This window comes from Mesoplodon densirostris, chromosome 5 (genome assembly GCF_025265405.1).
Source record: "Mesoplodon densirostris isolate mMesDen1 chromosome 5, mMesDen1 primary haplotype, whole genome shotgun sequence".
Taxonomy (NCBI): domain Eukaryota; kingdom Metazoa; phylum Chordata; class Mammalia; order Artiodactyla; family Ziphiidae; genus Mesoplodon; species Mesoplodon densirostris.
The window spans coordinates 1,872,536-1,895,632 of NC_082665.1; the positions used below are offsets into that span (position 1 = coordinate 1,872,536).

The following is a 23,097-nucleotide window of genomic DNA, read 5'->3' on the forward strand; positions in this document are numbered from 1 at the left end:
CCGCTTCCTCTGGCCACCTGCCCAGCGTGGGCAGCAGGCCAGCCCCCTGGAGCCACAGGCGGACGAGTGTCTGACAGCAGCTGCCTCGGGGCTGGAGTGACACTGCCCAGAGCCTAGAGTCCACGTCAGCCCGCGGGGCAGGAGAGTGGCACAGCCTTTGAGGCGTGCAGGGCACTGTAGGGGAGCCAGCCCCCCGACCTCCACCACCCTGAGCGCCAGCCGGGCTGTGTCTTGTCTGTGTGCATCCCTGTCCCCGTCTCCAGCCTGTGCTCTGGCACACCAGGCTCCCGGCCACTCCCAATGCCCCAGACACGGGCCTGCACCCGCTCTCCCCTCCCCATCCATCTAGGGGACCCTCTCAGTCCACGTCATGTCCATCCACATAGGCCCTGGACACGCTCTAGCCCCTCGCTGGCTGCGGTGGCGGGGACCATCAGATGCCCCTCAGTACCTCTCTCGGGGACACAGGGACACAGCTCAGAAGATGCCCGTCGGCAGGAGAGACCGAAGTGCCAGAGGGGGAGGCTGAATGGTGCCGGGGAACCCGCGGGAGGAGAGGGCCGGGCCTGGGCTCAGAGCTGCGCTCCCTCAGCTAGAGGGCACAGGGGCTATGGCTGCAAGAACGGGAGCCGCCCAGGGCCCTGGAATCCTGGTTGGTGTCTGAAGACCCTCAGTGGCACCTCTGCCCCACACACACCCACTAACTTTCTGTCACAGCAGAGCAGCTGCTGGGCCACCGGGTGGATGGTGGGGAAACCCGACGGCCTCTTGCTGAGCTGGGTGAATCACGGACTCCCAGGTACAGGCTCAGAGGAGGGGATCCCGGACAGAGCTGCACCCAGAGACCAGCCGGGGGTCTGGGGGGAGACACGGTCCTCCTGCAAGGGTCAGCCTACTCCAACCCCAGAGCAGTGACAGGGTCGTGGGGGGCAGGGGGCAGATTGGCGGGTCAGAATCTGAGCAGTTGGGCCCGCTTGGACAGGACAGGCCCAGGGCCTTCCACACCCCAATTCTGTCACAAGGCCTCTGGGGTGCGCGCTGGCCTTCGGTCCTGCAAGGAGCTGCCGCCCTTGAGCTGAGGGCCTGTGCACCCCCATCCCCAGCCCCAGGCTCAGCTCGGGCCCCAGGGCTAGGGGCAGGTGCGCGCCTGAGACACCCACCTGGGAGCTGCGTCTGACCCCCACCCCTGAGCTCTGCAGGGAGACCCAGTCTAGCCCCCGAGGCAGCCCAAGCCCTGAGCCTGGTGCCCCCGGGATGCAGTACGTGCTCAATTAGCGCTTCCGCTCCGAAGAGCACCTGAGCCCCTTTTCACAACCGCAAAACAAGGTACTAGGAGGGGGAATTCCCTCTAAAAGGCCAGGACCGGCCTTTGTCATTCGGAACCAAGGACAGAGTCTGAGCTGTCCAGGGCAGCGACCACGGGTGGGTGGTGTTCCTTCGGTGGGTGGGACAAAGGCACGCAGGGCCCCGGGCCCTGGGCCGGCGGGCGTGGGCTCACCCCGGGCAGCACCCAGTGCTCGGAGAGGCAGCGCTTCACCACCAGCACCTCCAGCACCTTCTTTATGCCCTTCCGGCAGATGGCGCCGTCCTGGTTCCGCCTCCAGCTGCAGGAGGGATGGTCCGAGGTCAGTCCCTCCCCCGCTGCGGGGGAGGCCAAGGCACCCCCCCCCCAACTCCTGAGCGCCTGCTCCAGGGGCACAGAGATAGTAACCATCGCTCCCATAACTGCTGGTCTGACTAGACCGGGTAGGCCTTTGGGGAGAAGATTTTTCTATCAAAAGCCTTAAAGAAGCATGTGCCCTGGACCCGGCCCTTCCACCTCTGTGACTCTTTGGAAATGACGGGTAGATTGATATGGATTTTCACTTTGTCTGCGTAGTGAGCCCTGGCCCTGGCTTTGTCCCTCCCCCAAGGGGCCTCTGAGGGAGGGGGACCCACAGGGAAGTGAGGGCAGCCTGGGGGCATAGACACTCCTGCCCTGTGTTTTGGGGCGCGCCCGCGCTTATCCAGGCCACTACGGGGTAGGGCGCGTGGCGCACGCTGCGTGCTCATCCGGGGCTACTCACCGGGTGATCACGGGCTGCAGTGTGTGGTTGGGGCCAAAGCAGCTGAGGTCCCCGCGCCCGCGCAGCCCTGTGCGGCCCATAGGGTTCCTGGGCAGACAGGGGTCTGCTCAGCCTGCCGCCTGCAGCTGGAGAGCCAGGCCGGGGCAGCAAGCGGGGCCTCTGATGGGGCATGTGCCAGTTCCGCCCACACCTGCCCTGGCCCAGGATGGACGGGAGCAGGAAGGAGGCCACCGTATGGACCCCCTGATGAGGACCCCCGAGGCCCATGGGCCCCTTGACCGGTATGGCCGACTCCGCATCACCCACTGGGGCTGTCCACCCCGAATCCTGTCCCTGGGGGACTCCAAGGCTTCAGGTCACCTTGGCTGAGTTGGAAAGGAAAGGGGTCTCCTTGGGAGCAGAAGCCCAGCCCCACTGCAGACCCCCCCAGAGCGCGCCTGACCGACCGTCGTGCTGCGTCCGAGGGCCTCGGCCGGCCTGTGACCTGGCACCCGACGGTCCCCCTGCCCCGCCATGACACTCTGTCCTGCTCTCGTCCTGAGCACCACGTCCCCCTAGTCCCCTCCCCTGTCGGGGCTGGAGACGCTCCTGGTCACGTCTGTTCTCCTGCCCCACCCGTCTCCCAGCACCTCCTTCCACAGCCTCTGCTCCCTGTTCCAGAACCTTCCCCAGAGGCCCAGCACACACCTCCTCCCCCGGTGCCCTCACCGACCGCCCGCCCCGTGGAGCCCCCGTCCTGGCCGTCTGCGGTCCCCCTGCAGGTGCTGACTGCTCCTTCCTCGGCCTCCACCCTGCGGTGCTGCTTCCCCAGCAAACCCCAGCAGAGGAGGCCCTTGGACCCCCAAACCCCAGGCTGGCACACAGTAGGCGTCCGCTAAGTGCCTGCTGGGCCTGACGCCATGGGTCACCTGACATCTTTCTGTTGATTCTTCACCTGTACAGTGGGGCTCAGTGCCCGTCCCTACAGAGCTCAGACCTGGAAACACCTCTGTCCCCTACACGTAACCCCAGGGGCCCTTTAACAGCTCCCCCCTTCATGATCGGTGCAACTGGCAGCCAGGCGGTCCACGTTTTACCCCATTTCCACACCACAGGAACGGAAGCCATAAAGGTGACATCGGGGGACGAGGGCGCAGCACCCAGGCCAGCGGGGCCAGCCCACGAAGGAAACGCCTTATCTGGATGTTTCTTTTCTTCCGTACTTTGTTTTTATCAGAAAAACGCCCACTTTGCCGGAGAGGAAACCTGACCCCAGAAGGAAACCCCAGAGGCCGCGGAGGAGGGCCAGGCTGCACTCACAGAGGGAGCCCGTCCTGCACAGTGTAGACCCCGTGGAAGCTGCGCCGGTCCAGGCATCCATCCACCGCGTTGTAGCTGATCCTGGACAGAGGCTCCAGGGCGCTGGGAGCGAGAGGAGAGGTCGTGTCCCCGACAAAGACGGCGGGATGCAGAGCGGCTGCGGTGACCCCTTAGGGGGTCCACCACGAGAGCCCCTCCCCGGCCACAGCCCTCCCAGCATGGCCCCAGCCCCCAGGGAGGATGGGCCACCCGTCCAGGCGGGAAGCAGGGCACTCACTCCCCCACAGGGTCCACCAGGTCCTTGTTCTTCCTGTCGGCCGTGTAGAAGGGCGGGTTGTAGATAAGGAACTCCGTCTGCACGACACGGGGGCTCCCCTCAGTCGGTCACCACCCCAGGTCAGCTGGCACCCAGGACGGCTGACCTCAGGGCCCAAGACCCTGGGACGGCCCAAAGGGCCTGGGAGCCCGAGCTCAGCAGACCTGAGGACACACACACCCGGCCCAGCCCCCAGGATGGGGGATGAGGGGCTAGGCTGGGCTCTAGAGGAGAGAAGGGGTCCCACTGGCAGAGACTGGGGAAGAGTAACAGCCTGGAATGTTCCAAGGAAAACCAGAGAGAAGACCGGGGGGCACCCACATGCCTCAACCATCTCTCCCTCTCTCTCCCCACCTCCGCCTCCCCGGCACTCAGAAACAGGGCGGGGACCGTTCACTGGGGACAGGGGGTCGGACAAGCAGGGCAGTCGGCTGTGTGTGGATGGAGGCCCACCAGCGTCCTGGCTCAAACCCCAGCTCCGCCCCCTCTGGCCACATGGACCGCGTGCCTCCGTTTTCTCATCTGTTGCCATGTCCCTGTGAGGCCGCAGTGGGCTCATCCGGCCCAGGGGGCTGGACTGCTCCCCCCGAGGACACCGCGTCACAACAGGCACTCACCTCCCAGGGGACCTTCTCGTTGGGCACTGGGAAACGCTGGACGGGGCAGTTGGGGTAGAGGAGGTGCCGGGCATCCACGTGGTAGGCATCGCCCGGGTCCTCCACCTTCAGCCCGCCGTCCAGCTCAGGGTCCCGCCCCACCGAGGCCTTCTGGGGTGCTGGGAATGGGAACAGCCCCACGGAGCTGTGGGCAAAGCTGGGCCCGGACTCGGGTGCCAGGCGCACAGGACAGGGCCACCCTCTATGGTCCTTTCCCCCAAACTTCTGGGCTGCCTCTGCCTCCCCAAGCCCGGATTGAATGCCAGCCCCAAAGACGGTACCCTCCCCAGGGCCCCCAGCACTGCGGCCCAGGAGGACAGCGACCTGGGGTCAGGCAACCGCCACCTTGGACAGCTCCCAGCAGGGCTCTCAGTAATTAGCTGGACACACAGGCCCTTACAGAAGCTGGTCCAGCTGAGGAGAGCACACTGCTCCTTCGGGGCCAGCAACACCCCAGGAGGGCTACTCATGCCCATTTCTTGGCCGACTGCAAAGTTAGGAACAAAGACTTGCTTTCTGTCACCCAGTCGACGTGACTGGGTCTCGGGTATCTGCTGGAGCTGCCCCCACTTTGTAGCTTGATGCACAGGAGGAGGATGGGGCTGTGGGCCAGGCGACCTCTGGAAGTCCCCAGCACGGTCAAGCGGGGCACTTGGCCACACTCTGCACATGTCTCTGTGGGGTGGGCCATGCTCCCCGAGGCACTGGGCATGCTGCCTCTCCTCCCCACGGACCCCCGGACGCAAAAGAGCACAGGTGGTAGAGACCAGCAGCTGGTACAGCCCTCCACTCACCCAGGGTGGGGATGCCCTCCTCCGAGCCAAAGCCGCTGTCCCTCAGGGCTTTCACGATCCAGTGCAGTGCTCTGGCCGTCTGGGCCACCTGGAAGGCACGTCCCAGACAAGATTTGGTCAACACCTGCCCCCACACGGAATGCCCAGCTCCCACCCACCCTGCTCCCGTGTCGCAAGGCACAGGCCTTGGGGCCAGAGCACCCAGAGTGAGGAGGGGAACCCAGGGCAGGCCCACGGGGTTGGGGGGCACAGGGTCAAGGCACAGCAGGAGAGGCACGGAGGGGCGGGGACCTGGCCTCTGCCTGGTCCACCCCTCCTCGTCCTGGAGTCCCAAGGCCTCCCTGACCGAAGCCCCTGCATCCACCTCCTTCACTGTGCCTACTAAACTACATTGTGACAATGAACCTTCATGTCTGTGCCTCCCCCTGACTGGGAATCCTCAAGGATGAGATAACGCCTGCCACCCCAACATTCTCAAGGCCAGCTCTGTACAGGCACGGAGGAGGTGCACAGGAAACGTGGGATGGATGGATGGATGGATAGATGGATGGACAGTTAAATGGATAGATGAATGAATGAATGACTGGATGGATGGATGACTGAATGGACTGGATGCATGAATGGATGGATGAATAACTGGAAGGATGGATGGGTGGATGGATGGGCAGATGGATGGATGGATGGATGGATGGGTGGATGGATAGATGGATGGATGAACTAATACACATTACTGTCCCTCAGCATCACTCATGCACCCGAGCCCAGCTGGCCTATGAGGCAATGACTCTTGGATGTGAGGCCACTCAGGGCTGCCCAGCTGATGGGGGGGCTGTCAGTGGACATTGAGGGGGTAGGGGCGGGGGGAGGCTGCTCTCCTGTTGCCTACTGGCCACCACTCTCTCATCTGGAGCTGCTCTGAGACATCCACATGCTGCTTTCTGATGTTGCCCCTCAGTCCAGTTGTCCACACGGACATCCATACGCATCCTTGCTGGCCCCATGGCCTCCCTCCTTCCCAGCATAGCTGGCAGCCTGAGAAAGCAGCCAAGGACTGTTAGTAATTTCCACGGCCCCCTCCCAGGTTCCAGATGCAGAGTCTGGAGACAGCGGCTGTCTCAGAGGACAGTTCCAAGGAGGCCAGGGGAAGGTCAAGAGTTTGTTCCCTCAGACCAGCCCCTGATGTGGCCGCCACACAGTGCGGTGTGGCAGAGCTCAGGCAGGGGAGCGTTTGGTGGAATTCTCTGGAGGACGGAGAAGGTGCCCCCGCCAGTTGGGAGCAATGGCCCCGATGTCACCGCCCCCTTCTCCTGGTTGGTTTCCCAGTATGCACACTCTCAAAGCCACCACACCACAGAGCGACCTTCCAGTCCATCGGAGCTGTGCCCAGAAACAGAGGTCCCAGCCCAGAACCCACCTGCTCCTCTAGGGAGGCCAGTCTCTGCTCCATGGAGCTCGACTGCTTCAGATGTGCCATTTCCAGCAGGTCCACCATGGTGTCCACCCTGCAAGAGGACACAGCTGAGCCCCGCAGGCCAGCCAGGGGCGGGATGTGAAGGAAGCCTGGTGCCTCTTTGCAGGTGGGTGGCCTATCAGATCCAGCAGCCCAGGCTCTGGTGGCCTTAATTTCACGCATCTTCCTCTTAATTTGAAGGTATTTATACCATACGTTTCCGTATAGAATGAGCACCGCCTAGTGGCCCAAGGGGTTGATCTCTCAGCCAACGGATGCCCCGGCTCACAGGGCTGCCCCAACAGCCTCGGGCTTTGGCGGGGGGCACGGCTGGGCAAGAGGCGCAGGTGTGCAGACGCGCACACGCCTGGCTCCTTGCCTCGATTTGCCACGAGTTCCACAGCCAAGTCACAATGGGGAAAGCTACCGCTGGGCGCCACTGGGGACTTTGGAAGGAGGAGGACGCAGCACCATTGTCTGGGGAATGTTTCTTTGGTTTCTGTCTTCTTTTGCTACAACATAGGAATTGCACCCAATGTGGCCTCTGTTTTTATACGAAAATTACTTCCAAACGCTCTCGTCTTTTGCGTGTGGGGTTCCTGAGCTCTCTTCCCCCCAACTGGCGCCGCGTGTGCTGTGTGACAAAGAGGAAACATTTCAGGAGCCCCGAGGGCACTGCCCTGGTCCCGTACTTGTCGCTGATGTCCTGGATCTTCTGCTCTGGCCTCTGCTTCTGCTGGATCTGCTGGTCCTGCAGGTAGTTCTCCTTCAGGTAGATCTCCCAGGACAGGAGGGCCGCCTCCTCGTTCTTCTCTAGCTTGTTCTCTGTCGGCAGAGGGGAGCCTCTGACCCACTCGGGGCCCCGCAGGGAGAGGCCGAGACCCTGAGGGGCCGGAGGAGCCAGTCCGCACCCGCCCCCAGTGGGCTGGTGGGAAGTTGGTGGCCTGAGCGGTCTGCACGCCCACCGAGCTTCCAGAGCTCTCCAAGGAGCTGCGGCCCCCACCCCACCCTGTCTGCGCCCCAGACGCAGCTCTGGGATGAGGGGCCGGCAGCTTACTGAGCTGCTTGTGTCGCTTGGTGGGGACCTTCAAAATGACCCTCTTGATGAAGAGATGCAGGTGGTTGAGGAGGATGAAGGGGGGCGGTGCGGGGGGCCTGCCCTGGTACTCCTCGATCAGGTCGTGGCGCTGGAACTTCCAGATCTGGTCCGTGCGCTCCTGGACCTGCTGGAACGTGTAGCTGCAGGGGGCAGGGAGCACTGGTTACAGGGGAACACGGGCCACCCAAACACGGCTACCAAAACACCCATGTCACTGCCCGGCGTGTCTGCCATGACGGCCCATAAAGAGCATACACACCACCCAGGGGGGCAACTCCAGATGCAGGAAAAGGTAGCTGAACTGCCAGCCTCAGAATTCTGAGCTTCCTGGGAGCCAAGGGGAGAAGGAAGAAAGAAGACCTAGATTTTAGGTTCTACAAACCTCGCTAGAGGGTAAAACAGAGCTGCATGTGTTGGGAGATGGACAGTGTCCTGCACTGGACTCTAAGAGGGGCTCGTCCCTTGAATCTGACAAACAGAAGGGACGGTGTCCTCAACAGGCCAACACGTTTATTCTCTGCAACATGTGTGTCTTGTGGATGGACTTCAACTGACCCGAATCCTTGCCAGAGAGAGGCCCTTGGAAGGAGGGAGGGAGGCCAGGCAGGGCCAAGATGCAGCCCCTGCCCGCCGCCCTTCTGGCCTCTCTGTCTCTATCAGAGCCCAGCACAGGTCAGGGTCTCCCACTGTTCAGAACATGTGGTAAATCAGAAAGTGGTGACCTCATCACACTAGCTGATGAAAGGGAAGAGAAATGGTGCCCAAACCAGGAATTCAGGGATTTTCACCAGGGTCACCAAGGGTCCCAGGGGCCCTTCTGCAGAGGCCGGGAGGGGCGCTGAGGGGTTGGCGATGCCCTGAGCCATGGAAAACAAATACAGGTCATCCTGCATCGTCCGATTTTCAATAAGTGTGACACGCACCTCCACATCCAGAGGCGGCCTCAGCCAGGTCGCTGTCCCGCAGCCCCTCCCTCCAGGGTGGGAGGAGCGAGACGTCCATGTGCCCCAGCCCGCAGCCTCCAGGCACATGGCCCGTGCGCTGGTCCCGCAGCAGCAGTGCCTTGGATGGACTCAGCGGTGAGCAGAGAGCGTGGCCGCGCACGGTCAACCTGGGCTGAGCCAGGTTCCGGGTCCCGGGCTCCGCCCCGCCTGCACCCCATGGGGATGGGGGGAGGGCAAGGGGTGTGTACCCGGCCAGGCCGGCGCAGGGCACTCACTTGAACATGGCGATGAGGAGGTTGAGCAGCAAGATGTTGGTGAAGAGCAGGTAGAGGCAAAGCAGGATGACCGTCAGCCACTCGGGGAAGGCGGGCTCCCGGCGCGTCGCGTCGACCTCGGGGCACTTGGGCTTGTAGGGGTCGGTGCCGTTGGGGCTGCACTGGTCCAGGTTGAAGTTCACGCCTGCATCGGGAGTGAGGGGGCAGGTGAACCAGGGAAGCCAAGTGGAAGCTCAAGGGTCCTTGGGCGATGACCCCGCAGACCTGGACACCCACACATCTGGGTGACCTCAGCTGTCGGCTCAGGCGTGAGGGCAGCCCAAAGAGGGGCATCCCTCTACACCCAAGCATCCTCGTGAGCAGGAAGTGCGGCTGCCAAGGGAAGCCCAGGAGCCAGACCTGTACTCCAGGTGGGCACGTGCCCCTGTCCAGATCCAAACATCCCACCAGGGCACTTTCTGGGCCCCAGGCGGGGGCAGCACCAGGAGGGGCTGTGTCATCATAAGACACAGGTCCCAACCCTGGGGAGCAAAATGCATTGGGAAAGAATTCAAAGAGAAAATGAACAGCCATCAAAAAGAGAAGGGAGACACGAGAAAGGAAAAACGCTGCAGAGCATATAGCATTCCTATATGTGGAACGAGTTATTACAAAACAAAATATAGCCCCACAATTGCAGAAAAGTAAAGGATACTATTTATCCTTTATTATAATATTTGTAATATACTATTACAAAACGTAAATATATATTCTGTTTGTGCATTTAAAAATCTCTGAGAAAATATACTAAGTTAATAGTGGTTAACTCTGGGAGGTAGGATTATGAACATTCTTCTTTATATTTAACTTGAATTAAAAATTTTTTTAGCCATGAGTATGCACTGTTCTGTAATCAAATATAGTTTTGAAAGTGCTACTAACTTTCTAAAATAGAAACTCATTATAATAGCTAGAAATACCTGTATTTTTTTTTAAAAAGAGATGAAATCAATAAAATAACCTTCCATTTTAGTAAAGTAAACCCAGAGCAAGCAGAAGGAAGGTAATAATAAAGAGAAGAATGCAAATAAATGAAATAGAGAATTCAAAAACAATAAAGAAAATCAACAAAACCAAAATCTGGTTCTTGGAAAAGATGAACAAAATTACAACCTTTTGGCTAGACTGATCCAGGAAAAAAAGAAAGACTCAAATGACTGAATCATAGCTGAAAGAGAGGACATTGCAACCAGCCTTACAAAAACAGAAAAAACTATAAGGAAATACTACAAAAAATTGTATGCTAACAAATTAGATAACTTATAAAGAATGGAAAAATTCCTAGAAAGACAAAAACTATCAAAAGTGGCTGAAAAAGAAGTAGAAAATATAAATAGACCTATAACAAGTAAAGATATTGAATCTGTAATTTTAAGACTTCACACAAAGAAAAGTCCAGGCCTAGATGGCTTCTCTGGTGAATTCTACCAAATATTTAAAGAATAATTAAGACCAATCCTTTATAAGCTTTTTCAAAATATAAAAGAGGAGGGACTACTTTCTAAGTGATTCTATGAGGCCAGTATTGCTCTCATACCAAAACCAGACAAAAACATTACAAGAAAAGAAAACTACAGACCAACACCCTTTAAGAATATAGATGCAAAAATCCTCAACAAAAGGCTAGCAAACTGAATCCTGCAACATATAAAAAGATTTATACACCATGACTAAGTGAAACATACCCCAGGAATGCAAAGTTCGTTTAACGTCTGAAGATCAATTAATATAATATGCCATATTAATAATATAAAGAAAATAAATGAACATATGAACATTTCAATTGATGCAGGAAAAGCATCTGACAAACCTAACACCCTTTCACAATACAAACACTCAAGAAACTAGGAATAGAGGGGAACTTCGTCAACCTGATGAAGGATATTTACAAAAAACCCATAGCTCACATTGTACTTAGTAGTGAAAGACTGAAAGCTTTCCCCTAAGATCAGGGACAAGATAAAGACATTTGTTCTTGATACGTTTCAACACTGTACCAGAGGTTCTAACCAGGATAATTAGGCAGGAAAAAGAATAAAAGACATCCAGACTGGAAAGGAACAAGTAAAAGTATCTCTATTTGCAGATGACATGATCATAGCAAATCTCCAAAAAATGCACTTAAAAACTATTAGAACTAATAAAGAAGTTCAACAAGGTTTCAGGATACAAGTTCAATATACAAAATATAGTGTATTTCTATACACAAGCAGTAAACAATCCAATTAATAAAACAATTCTACTTACAACAGCATGAAAAAGAATAAAACACTTAGGAATAAATTTAACAAAAGAAGTACAACTTATACACTGAAAAATAAAAAATATTATGGAAAGAAATGAAAGATCTAAATAAGTGGAAGACATCACATGTTTACAGTCAAAATCCGAGATGCTCTTTTTGGAAAAATTGATACGATGACCCCAAAATTCATGTGGACCCAAGGACCCAGAGGCCAAAACAATCCTGAAAAAAGAACAAAGTTGAAAGACTCACGCTTCCTGATTTTAAAACTTACTGCAAAGCTATACTAGCCAGGACTGTGGTATTGGCACAAGGGTAGGCACATAGATCAGTGGAATAGAACGGAGAGCCTAGAGATAAACGCTTTCATTCATGGTCAATTGATTTTTGACAAGGGTGCCAAGACAATTCAATGGGGAAAGAACAGTCTTTTCAACAAAGGGTGCTGGAACTACTGAATGCTTGCTGTAAAAGAATGACTCTTACATTGCATACAAAATTAATCTAAATAGATCAAAGGCCAAGAGTAGGTGCTAAAGCTATAACACTTTTAGAATAACACCATAGGCATAAGTCTTCCTGACCTTGGCTTGGGCAGCGTGTTCTTCGGTATGACACCGAAAGCACAAATGATCAAAGAGATTGTGACAAGCTGAGCTTCAACAGAACTGAAAGCTTCTGTGTTTCAAAGGACAACATAAAGCAAGTGAAAAGACAACCCACAGGATGGAGAATATACTTGCACATCATATATATGATAAGGGACTGGTAACCATATGTAAGGAACTCTTACAACTCGATGAAAAGACCAATACCCACTTGAAAAATGGGCAAAGGACAGAAGCAGATATTTTTCCAAAGAAGATGGCTCGGTAATCACATGAGGAGATGCTCAACAGCATTGGCCATCAGGGAAGTGCAAATCAAACCACAGTGAGATACACTTCCTGCCCGGCAGGGTGGCTAGAATCAAAAAAGACAGATAATAGCAAGTGTTGGCGAGAATGTGGAGAGATTGGAACCTCATACATTGCTGGTGCAGCGGCTGTGGGAAACAGTTGGGCAGCTTCTCAAAAAGTTAAACACAGATGTACCATGTGACCCAGCCATTCCACTCCCAGGTATACATCCAAAAGAAACGACAACGTGTCCACACAAAAATGTATAGAAAACATTAGTCATAAGAGCCAAAAAGTAGAAACAACTCAAATGTTCACCAGCTTATGGATGGATAAACAGAACATGGCAAATCCATCCAATGGAATGTTATTTGGCAACAAAAAGGAAGTCAATGCTGACACAGACCCACTATACGCACGACTCCTGAAAACATTATGCTAAGAAAAAGAAGCAAGACGCAGTATTATGTGTCAAACGTTTGTTCAGTTATACTCACGCATGTGTGGTTTTATTAGGTCATGGTAAAATGTACATCATGCGCTGACTATAAAAATTAAACCTTAAAAAAAAAAAAGAAGCAAGACACAAGAGACTGTGTATTGCATGATCCACTTTATATGAAATGTCCAGAAAACGCAAGTGCTATAGAGACAGAAAGCCCATTAGAGGTCACCTACGGTTGAGGGGAAGGGGGAAGGGGGGGGACTACTAATGGGCACGGGGTGTCTCTTTGGGGTGATGCCAATGTTCTAAAATTAGATTCTGTAAATATACGAAAAACCACTGCAGCGGACACTTGATATCACTGAGCTTTACGGTAATGCGAATTAAATCTTAATGAAGCTGTTCAAGAGAACAAACTCAGTACACAGAGACTGTTCTCTGTGTCCAGAGAAGGAGGACTTATTTCTGACTGCAGTGGGAGGAACACAGGGAACAGGGCAGCATTTAATGCTGGGGTGGGGGTGGGGGTCAGCTGTTGCCCCAGGGCCCCATCTCCCCGAAGCTGTGAGGTACGGCTCAGGCTCTGCCAGCTGGCGTCCTCCCTGCTCAGCTGGACCCAGCGTGTACCTGTCTCTTTCGGCCACAGGCACTGCAGGAGCCACGGCCCCTGGGCCCTCCCTCCCCCACTTCTGTGAGCTTGCAGGACCCCTGCTGGGCTGGCCCCTCCTTTCCCAAGGCTGTCAGGGCCCATCGTACCGTCGATGTAGGCCGGGATCTGCCCGAAGATGGTGAGATACGAGTGGTAGACGACCCCCCGGAAGATCCACTCCACCCGCCTCTCATTGTGGATGAGGATGGCCTGCTTGGCCACCCCGAAGGACACGACCCACACGGCCAACAGGAAGAGGAAAAAGAAGACATCCTTCATCTGCGGGGACAGGGAGACACCAGGCTGCAGCCCCACACCCGCACTGCCCACAGGTGGGCTCCTGTGTGCCCTGCAGCGGAGGGGGACTCCATCGACGCCCATGGCATGGACGCCTAGAGCCAGGAGCTCCGGGGGAACAGCCCTGGGGCTGCCCCAACACCCCAAATGTGTGCTGGGCACCCCCTGAAGTGCAGGAAGGGTCCAACGTGACCATGACCAGGAGGGGAGTGATAGGAGCTGTAACCGGGATCAGGAATGAGCTGTGGAGATCAGGCAAGGCTGCCTGGAGGAGGCAACATACAGGCAAAGACCTGAGATGGGCGTGCCCGGGGGTGGGAGCCCAAGGGGCAAGGCAGGGACTGGGGATCTAACGGGGTGTGCTGAAGCCCTGGGGCGCCTCACTTGCAACTGACATCAGAGGCCCCTCATCCCCTTACCATCCGCTTCACGATGATGATCTTGGGCCCCAGCGTCTTGCTGATGGTGAAAATGTGCATCAGCCGCAAGCAGAACATGATGAAGTCCAGGGACAGGATGATGCGCCCGGGGTACAGCAGCGAGGGGATGAGCCTGGCTGGGCAGAAGCAGGGGCCTCAGCTGGCCGCCCCAGGGCCTGGGCCCAGCCTCCTGTGCACCTGCCCCAGTCCAGGGGCAACCCCGGGACCCCAAAGTACTAAAGCTGGGTGTGAGCTCAGGGGCAGAGCCTCCAGGAGAGTCCAGAAGCCCAACGGGAACCAGAAGGCTGGGCTGGGCAGTCTCGCCTGGTGGAGAAAGCGGGTCATGGCAGGGCAGACATGCGCAGCCTTGACAGGCAGTGGAGAGGTCCGAGCCCCAGGCTGGGATGCAGGCGCACACACCCGGCAGCTACCCGCAGTGACAGAGCCCCGAGTCTCCACCCTGGTTCCCTCACTGTCCCCGGGCGGGGGCAGGGCACCCTCGGGACAGATGCGTCCAGAGAGGAGCTGAGCCCCGCGGGGGGGCCCTGGCCTGTGGCCTCATCCAGAGCCAGCCCTGTGGGGCGGCTGCCTCAGACGGGATGGATGGGATGGGCACCACACGGGGAGGCTGCTCACCGGCAGGTCAGCCCCGCGATGAAGAGCAGGATGGCACAGATGTCCAGCTTATTCCAGAAGTCGCTGAAGTACAGGAGCGCCATCTTCATCAGGCCACACTCGTCCGGGTCGTAGAAGAGCTGGGAGGGGACACGGTGGGCCCGGCGTATTATGCATCTCACTGCCCCAGCAACCAGCAAACCACGGCTTCCTGGGGAGGGGCCGCGGGCAGGACACGTGGCCTCCGCTGGCCCCAGCCTCAAGCGAAGGTGTCAGGGGCCAGCTCCCCTCCCACAGGGCGTGCTCCCCGCCCCCTGCAGCGGCCCCCAGAGGAGGGAGAGACGGTGGAGGGACCGCAGCCCTGCTTGGCCTGCCCCGCGGGAGTCCCCAACCCGGAGCCCAGCAGCTGGGTGCGTGGGGCAGGTGGCCCCACGGGAGCAGCCGGGTCCCCTTCCTGGCACCGCTAGGCAGACTCCGGGAGAAGGGGCTGCCCTCTGTCCTGGGGCTGCCTGCGGTGAGGCCGGGGCCCAGGGACCCGGGGCTTCTGCTGCAGGAGGCCGTGTGGGACGAGGCGAGGCCCACAGAGCCAGCGCGGCCCCAGGCCTGGCTGCCCACCCTGCACCTCCTTCCTGGGGACCCTGACAGTGCCCTAGGGTCCCCCGCAGGCGGTGGTGTTGACGCATGTGAGCTAAGCTGGCTGGATCTTGGGGCTCGTGGATGCCAAGTTCAGAGAGCAGGGACGAGTCTGAGTGGGCGTCTCTCAGCGGCCGGCCCCTCCCCACACCAGCTGAGGGTCACGTTCATGGGCTGCCTCCAGGTACCGGCAGGTGGGGACAGTGTGGTGGGGGGCGGGGCGGACAAGCTGTGGGGATCAGCCTTTCCCTCTGCTCCGGGCACCCGAGGAGGCCTCCGAGCCCAGAAGGGGTCTTTGTTCACCAGGTCGTCTCACGACGGGACTCAGGACAGGGCCTGGACCACGCAGGACCAGCTTGGCCTCCAGAGGGGCTGGACACTGGGGTGGGCCACCCCTCAGCACCTGACCGAGCCCCAGGAAACACCCTGCCCACCGAGGGGAGGGGGCAACAGGAGCTCTGTGTCCAGAATCCTTGGACAGACGCTGCCGTGCACCCCGACCCTCGGCCGATGTTAAGCTGTGGCCTCCTGTGCGGACGGTCATTCGCCCGTGACCACCAGCTGCCGCCTCAGGGCGCTGGGGGTGCTTCTGGAGAATTACCAAACCCAAGAGTGGTCTCGGGACCCCCCACTTTGCAGTGCCCTTCACAGCGTAGCTGGGGTCTCACACGCCCCCCAAGTCCAGGAGGCCACGTGGTGAGGGCACCCCGTTCGGGGTGGTCAGAGAGGGTTTCAAGCAAAAAGCAGCGCCTGGGGAGGGGTGGCCAGGTGGAGGAGGGGAAAGGGCCGGTGTGGCTGATGGACCGCAGGCCGCCCTTTCCGAGGGGCCCTGCCCGGCTCTCAGCGGCCCCGTGAGTCTCGCCGGGGATGGCCCCGGGCCAAGGGCCACCGGGAGAAAGCGCCCGAGCGCAGGGAGCTGCCCGGGGGCGGGAGGGTCCGTGGGTGGGGCTGGGGCCGGGCCGGGCCCCACCTGCCGCAGCTCCTCGCACACCAGGGAGCTGAGCCAGAGGTAGATGAGGCACTCACAGCCCGAGGGCCGGGGCTGGAAGTCCACCATGAGCACGTAGGCGAACAGGCAGAGGAAGGCGAAGTAGGAGAGGACGTTCAGGTGGAAGACGACCACGGGCGCGCTGAAGAAGGCGCGGACGCGGGCCAGGCCGCCCCCGGCCTGCAGCCGCCTGTCCCTGCGGGCAGACGCGGGGTGGGGGCCGCGGCCGTGAGGTGCCTGACGGCCCCCGCGGGCCCCCGCGCACAGAAGGGGGGCCCAGGACCCGCACGCGGCCGCTGCCCCTGCACGCATGGCTTCAGCGGGGGCTCAGCCAGACGGCCCCACGGAGGGGTCCCCAAAGGGCCCTCGGATTCCTTTCGGGCTGTAACAAAATACTCAGGCCACGGTGGATGGGGCGGGCGGGCCGGCGCTCGGCCCCCTGCGGGTACTGGGGGAGAGCAGGTCTCCGCCCAGGCGGGCCCTCCCCCAGGCGTGAGTCCCCTCCATCCTGGGATCAGTGGCAGCGGTGAGGGTCCCCGAGAGAGGGCGTTTGGGATGGAAGGTTCGGGCCCCCGAGCCCCCAGCCCCCAGCCCCCGCCCGCAGCCAGGCTGGCACCTGAAGGAAATGAGGCCCGTGTAGAGCAGCGGGAAGGCCAGCATGCACAGGGCCAGCTGCCAGAGCCCGTTGTCCACGCAGAGCTGACCCCACCACACCTTGGTCAGGAAGGCCTGCGGACACAGGGGCCGGTCAGGGCGACGGGCGTCCCCCACCCCCGACCCCGTGCTCCCTGAGGTCCCCAGGAGGAGTGACTGCACGCTGCGGTGGCAGCTCAGCACAGGCCCTGTCATCTCCCGGCCGAGGAAGAGGCTCCCTGTGGGCAGGGCAGGGCCAGCTCTCAAGGACAGAAGGGGCGGAGAGCAGGGCTCAAGCCCAGGACTTCTGTCTCCCCGTCTCTCACCAGCTGGCCCCTCTGAGCTCTCTCTGGGGGTGGGGGTGTGTGGACAGAACCCCCTCCCCGCCACGTCCCCGGGATCCAGCACGGCCGGCGCACGACAGTGCTGCAGACATGGTGACAGCAGGAGGCTGTGCCCCCAGGAAGCGCCAGGGTTCCGGGGGACACCGGGTGCCACGCGTGCTACGTCACCGAGGACCCTGCACTCGCTGCTCCAAGAGGGTGCCCTGCCCCCGCCACGTACCCCTCCGAGGCCCCAGGCAGAGGGGGTGGGCGTCCGAGTCCTGCCCCTGGGACCTCCTGGGGGCCTGCGGGGGGCTCCCACATGGGGACCTCCTGTGCTGTCTGTGTGAGAGGGAGGCCACGCCTGCCCCTGCAGCAGTGCGGCAGGTGTTTCTGGAAGGTCACCTGGATGCCCCCGTGAGACACAAACTTCATGTCCTTGGCCTCCAGGGCCAGCTGCAGGCAGGTGGTCTTGCCCCAGGCCTCCGACACGCGGACCAGCAGCTTCTGAGCTCTCTCCTCATCTTTCCGGTAGCACTCGGTGAAGACCCCTGGGTGGGAGGGAGCCCACGTCACAGCAGCCGAGTCCCCGGCAGTGACAGCCAAGGACAGTGTCAGAGCATGGCCTCTCCAGATGACACAGCCTGAACAGGGATGGCGCTGAGACTCGGCGCGAGGGCCCCAGGGCGACCCACGAGGAGCTGAGCCCAGGTCGGAGGCCGCGGCCCCAGGAACTCACCGATGGCTCTCTGCTCATACTCGTCAGCGAGCACCAGCATCTCCTCCAAGCTGTCCGTGTCCTCCTCCTCCTTGGACAGCTCCTTCAGGATCTTGCTGCAGGCCAAGGCCGCAGCGATGCAGTCCTGGCTCTGGGCACCAGGGGAAGCCACCGTGAGCACCTGGATGGTGCGGCCCCGGGAACCCCTGACACACCGCCCAGGGTGATGAGAGCAGAGGCCCCGAGAGAGCACAGGCTGTGGAGCAAGTCCTTGTGGATCCTTCCATATAAACCACTGGGCTCACCCAGATCACAGGTAAGGCCTGCTGGTGGCCAGTTTCCTGCACGGGCCGCTGGGAGTGGTCCGCTTACCAGGCGGCCCACTTGCCTCCCCAGAACGTGGACTGGACACTGGCGCTAGCACAGCCCTGCCAGCGTGAGGCCCACGGCTCCCCTCACGCGTGGAGCACCCTGAAGGTGGAAGGTGGGGACCAGGCCCTCGCACGTCCCTGTCCAAACCCAGGGTGCCCTGCCTCGGGGGCACTGCCAGTCCCAGGCACCAGAGTGGGGGCCAAGAAAATCTCACGGAGGGTCTCAAAGCTCAGCCCGGAGGCGCTGCGTCTGAGGGCAGTGCCAGCCCAGGCGAGGGGTTGGTGTCAGAGCCTGGAAATCCGAGTTTAGCTTTTCTGTCCCCTGAGCCCCAAGGGGCATACCTGAGGCCACCATCAGGCCCGGCTCTGTTGTCGACCCCCTCCCCCAAGCACCTTGTGCGAGGGCAAACCTCCCAGAACTACGGAGAAGCGGGGAGCCACCAGAGCCTCTGCTGGGACCCTGGGGGGAGCAGGCTCTTGAGAGCAGCCTGGAAATGCCAGCACCTAAAAGCGGGGCGTCTCTGAGAGAAAATTACAGAACTTTACTTTCCCGTTACGAGGAGAGTCAGCTTGAACTAAAGGAAAACCACACAGGAAGACTTGGGCCTGCAGTGCCCTGTTTCTCAGGGAGCTCCCCGGCAAGTCCCCCGCAGCGGGTGATGAAGCCGCACACAGGCCCAGGGACTAGGAGCCGACAGGCCAGCTGTCCCAGATGGCCCGCCAACAGCTCAGGGCAGTGGCACCTGGGAAGCACCCCTCTTAGTAACAGATTGAGTCTGAGACCCCCAACCATCAATGGAAAGAGAGGCCGCCCCTCCGGGGATGGAATTTGCCTGCAGAGTCTACTGACTGGGGGGGGCAGGGTGGGGGGCACAGCACGTGCGCTGACCACCAGAATGTGTGGGTCACAGAGGGTGGCCTGGCCTGCTTGGTGTGTGTGCCAGGTGGGCCTTGGCCCAGACAGACCCCAGGAGGAGATTGTGTGGCACTGCTTTCTAAAAACTCTCCTCTTGCCTAGCGCCTAGGGCCAAGCTCTCTGTCCTCCAGCCCTGGACACCCTGAGCTCCTTCTGGTGTTGTGGACACCCACTGCCCTCCCTGCATGGCCCTGTGCTACTTACCCACCCCTTGCGGTTGGCTCTCTGGTCAGGAGCCCCAGCTAGAGCCCTGTCACTGGTCCACCCATAGCCATGCGTGCCAGGAAGCGGGTCTGGGTACCTGAGCCCAGATGATTTCTGCCAGCTCCCGGCGGTTCTGGATGATGGCCCAAATGAGAAGATCACGGACAGGGTCCACGGTGAAGGCAACGTGGCCTGATGAACGCTTGTACAGGGACCGGAGACTCACTCCCTGCACCTGGTGAGCAGCGGACAGTTAGAGCCCTCACCTAGGGCCCCACGAGCATCAGAACCCTGGGGCCTATTGAGGGTCCTGAGCTCAGCCCCACCGTCCCTGGAGGATAAGCCCTGCAAACTGCATTTCCAACAACACCCAAATCTTTCTCATGCACACTGGGGTTTTTAAAGCACCACTCTGGAGACATGAAGACACACCCAAAAAGTGCAATACCCAGTTACCTCCCACACCAATATTTGTAGACCCTTGTTGCTAGCCAGGCGCCCCAATGCTTCCTACTCTTATCTGCTGGCAGCAAAGCCTTTTTCTATGAAGTAAAATTCTAACACAGAGTCTGTTAATAGATTCATGCTGTGAGCTCCTCAAGGGAACCTACACCATGTCTCCTGCAGAGAAGGTCAGCAAGAAACACCAGACAGACAAAGCCACGTGTGAGTGGGAAGGCCCTGACCCCAGACATACTCAACCTACAGTGATACGAGAACCAAGGCTTCCTGGCCCATCAGTAAATAAACACATCCTCAGACAGTCTGGAAACAATTCCCAGAAGCAAAGAACACATTTCCCACATCACACACGAAATTGCACTTTCTTTAAGTGATTTTAGAAATCGCCTGAAGACTCATCTTTATAAAAAAAGAAAAATTAGTTCATCTTCTTAAATTACAGACATGGGTCTGTGTGAGCTTCCACTTGAGCACATTCCAACTGGACATCTTAAACACAGTGGAATCAAGAAAGGCAGAACTGTAAATATATAAAACCAAGCCACAGCCCCATCATTCTCAGGGGTCAGGAATAGCTCACACAGGACAATGGACAGATTTGCAAACCTGAAGGAAGTGGATAATTTCCTAGCAGGAAAAAAACAAAATCAAATATGATCTCAGAACAGACAGAAAACCTAAACATTGGGACCATCAGGAAAGAAAATGAGAAAGTTATCAGTTACTCAAAAAGGCACCGGGCCCTGATGGACTCCTAGGGGAGTCTGTCAAGCTTGTAAGAAGCAGTGAACTCCAGCCACATAAACTGTTCCAGGGCAGAGAAAGAAGGCTTCCCAATGTTTTTACAAAGCTAACATAAAATTGATACCAGAACCTGACAAATATAACCCCCCCGAAATAAAACTACAATTAAAGACTTAAACATTCTGATGCAAAAACCCTAAAAATATTGGGACTCCAACACCATATTAAATACATGTTACCCTGCAATCGAGTTGAGATTCAAAACGGGAATCAAAAAATGATAACGACCTATAATTCACCAAATTCATAGGTCAAAGAGCAGTTCAACTCCTCAAAAGGCATCTGACAAAGATCGGCACTGAGGCTTCGTTTGTAAAAACTTAGTAAGTCGGAAGAAGAGGCTCCCTCACATAAACACACACACGAACACCAGCGTTGTACTTAATGTTGAGAGGCTGCGGGATTCCCATCAAATAAGGATGCGACTAGAAAAGCCCCTGTCCTGTTGTTGCAACACACATGCATCTCACACAGATACGAGTGGGAGATGCTGACCTGGCTACACAGACACCGATTACACCTGTGAGCAGGGCTCGGGGTACAGGGCACAGGGGAGGGTCTTCAGAAAGGGAGAGTTATGGACTGAACTGTGTCCCCCACATTTCATATGTTGAAGCCCCATCCCCTAATGTGACTGTATTTGGAGATGGACTTTCAAGCATGTGATCAAGGTGAAATGAGGTCATGAGAGTGGGGTGCTGGTCCAACAGGACCGGTGTTCCTTGGAGAAGAGGAAACGGTACCAGACACACTGAGGACAGGCCGTGTGAGGGCAGGGTAAGAAGATGGGTGGTCCCCTGCAGGCCAGGAGGAGAGACCTCACCAGAAGCCCACCCGCCGACACAGTGACCTTGACTCCAGCCTCCAGGGCAAGGAGAAGAAGACGCCTGTTGTGTAAGCCGCCCCATCTGTGGCACGGCAGCCCAAGCTGACTTTCCCAGTGAGAACTAAAGCCCGTGTTTCAAAGGTCCGAGGACACAGCGGTGCGCACAGCACGCAGCCAGCACTCACGCTGAGCTTGAGGTTGGGTACAGCAAGCAGGAGGCGCGGGCGGTCGCTGGAGCGGGGCCGCGGGTACAGCGGCTGCGTGGAGTCCCCCAGCAGCTCCCGCAGCACCTGCGCCACGTGGTGCATCTGCACACGGGGCACCGGGCGCTCGGGCTCCTCGGCCAGCGCCTTGTGCAGCTTGTAGTGGAACAGGCAGGTGGGCTCCAGGTTCTCGTACAGGTAGAGCAGGGTGTCCCACGTGACGAACTCCTTCAGCCGCACCCCGTTCTCCAGGAAGAGCTTCACGAACTCGGGCTTGTTGGAGATGAGGGCGGCCGTCATCATGGGGTACAGCTCTGAGGGCTGAGAGGGGGCCGTGGGGGGCCGTGCATGTGGTCATCGCCCCGCATAACCCTTATCTCAGTGCCCCTGAGACGGGGATGCCGGCGTCTCCCGTCTTGGGAGGAGGAGACGTGCCAGCCGCCCTCACTGAGGGCAGAGCTGGTGTCTGGACGAGGCCACCTCAGGGCCTGCCCTTGTTCCGAGGCCTGGCAAGCCCCTCCCCAGGGCACCCCCTGCGGCCTCACCTTCCACTGACGCTCGTCCGTGAAGATCTCGCTCCGGGCGATGTCCACGCGGTTCCACGCCACTGCTAACTTCAGCTGGTGGTCCCAGTTCTCGTGGCCAAAGTGGTCGTGGCTCCGAGAGGCTGCAGGTAAAAGCACACGCGTCAGGGGCTTTGATCTGGGCCTCCAAGCCACTCCCCATCTAACAAAGTCAGAGAGGGAGGGGTGTGTCACCAACCCGTCTCCATCATTTTAATTGAACAGATAAGGTGCTCGGTCACAAAATCACCGCCATCCCCCACCCTTCCCCTGCATGCACCCTTATAAAATCCCTTTTCCTTTCAGTGGTAGAATCAGAGAATCTCTGGGTTTCTGTCAACACTCCCACTCACCCCAGCCCTCCACTCTGTCCCCAGCTCCTGGTCAAGCCCCCACCCTAAGTGTAAACTAGACACGGGTCTCTGAAAGGCAGGCATTTCAGATTCACACTCAAAAGTTGGACCAAAAGGCCATCACATTTCCTTCCTTTGCCCTGTTTGCAAAACCACCACCTCACCCAGGTTCTCAGGGCAAGTATTTTGCCCAACTAGTTTCTGCTCTTGCTAGGTTAACATTTTAAAACATGGGTTGTTATTTGGGGAAAAAGAAAAAAGAACTTTGACCCTTACCTCACACCACACAGATAAAGTAACCTGAGGCAGATCATAAACCTAAATATAAAAGCTGTGGCTATAGAGCTTCCACAATGAAACAGATGAAAATATTTGCAACTGTGGGGAAGGAAAAGATTTCTTGGGATGCAAAGAACATGAATCATGAAGAAAAGAATTAGTAAACTAAAATGTGTTAAAAGATAAGCCTTCTGCTCTCCAAAGACACCTCAAAGGACATATAAAAGCAGACCATGAGGGGCTTCCCTGGTGGCACAGGGGTTAAGAATCCACCTGCCAATGCAGGGGACATGGGTTCGAGCCCTGGTCCGGGA

The 23,097-nt window shown here is 57.9% G+C and overlaps 1 protein-coding gene across 5 annotated transcripts in view; it reads right to left on the reverse strand.

Annotated features, from left to right (window-relative positions):
* TRPM2 (transient receptor potential cation channel subfamily M member 2) overlaps positions 1-23,097 on the reverse strand; it is a 50,640-nt gene that overhangs the window by 2,989 nt on the left and 24,554 nt on the right. For 4 of the 5 annotated variants that reach the window (XM_060100384.1, XM_060100387.1, XM_060100383.1 and 1 more), the window contains 20 exons: positions 22,134-22,255; positions 21,571-21,909; positions 19,391-19,528; positions 17,824-17,953; positions 17,490-17,635; positions 16,745-16,857; positions 16,111-16,324; positions 14,529-14,647; positions 13,893-14,025; positions 13,284-13,455; positions 8,900-9,083; positions 7,639-7,820; positions 7,274-7,406; positions 6,546-6,633; positions 5,132-5,219; positions 4,299-4,456; positions 3,643-3,719; positions 3,366-3,467; positions 2,067-2,153; positions 1,499-1,604 (listed from right to left, as the gene is read on the reverse strand). In XM_060100384.1, coding sequence (XP_059956367.1) covers positions 1,499-1,604; positions 2,067-2,153; positions 3,366-3,467; positions 3,643-3,719; positions 4,299-4,456; positions 5,132-5,219; positions 6,546-6,633; positions 7,274-7,406; positions 7,639-7,820; positions 8,900-9,083; positions 13,284-13,455; positions 13,893-14,025; positions 14,529-14,647; positions 16,111-16,324; positions 16,745-16,857; positions 17,490-17,635; positions 17,824-17,953; positions 19,391-19,528; positions 21,571-21,909; positions 22,134-22,255 — 2,831 coding nt within the window. The remainder of the gene's footprint in view (positions 1-1,498; positions 1,605-2,066; positions 2,154-3,365; positions 3,468-3,642; positions 3,720-4,298; positions 4,457-5,131; positions 5,220-6,545; positions 6,634-7,273; positions 7,407-7,638; positions 7,821-8,899; positions 9,084-13,283; positions 13,456-13,892; positions 14,026-14,528; positions 14,648-16,110; positions 16,325-16,744; positions 16,858-17,489; positions 17,636-17,823; positions 17,954-19,390; positions 19,529-21,570; positions 21,910-22,133; positions 22,256-23,097) is intronic. The other variant, XM_060100388.1, reaches the window with a different exon arrangement.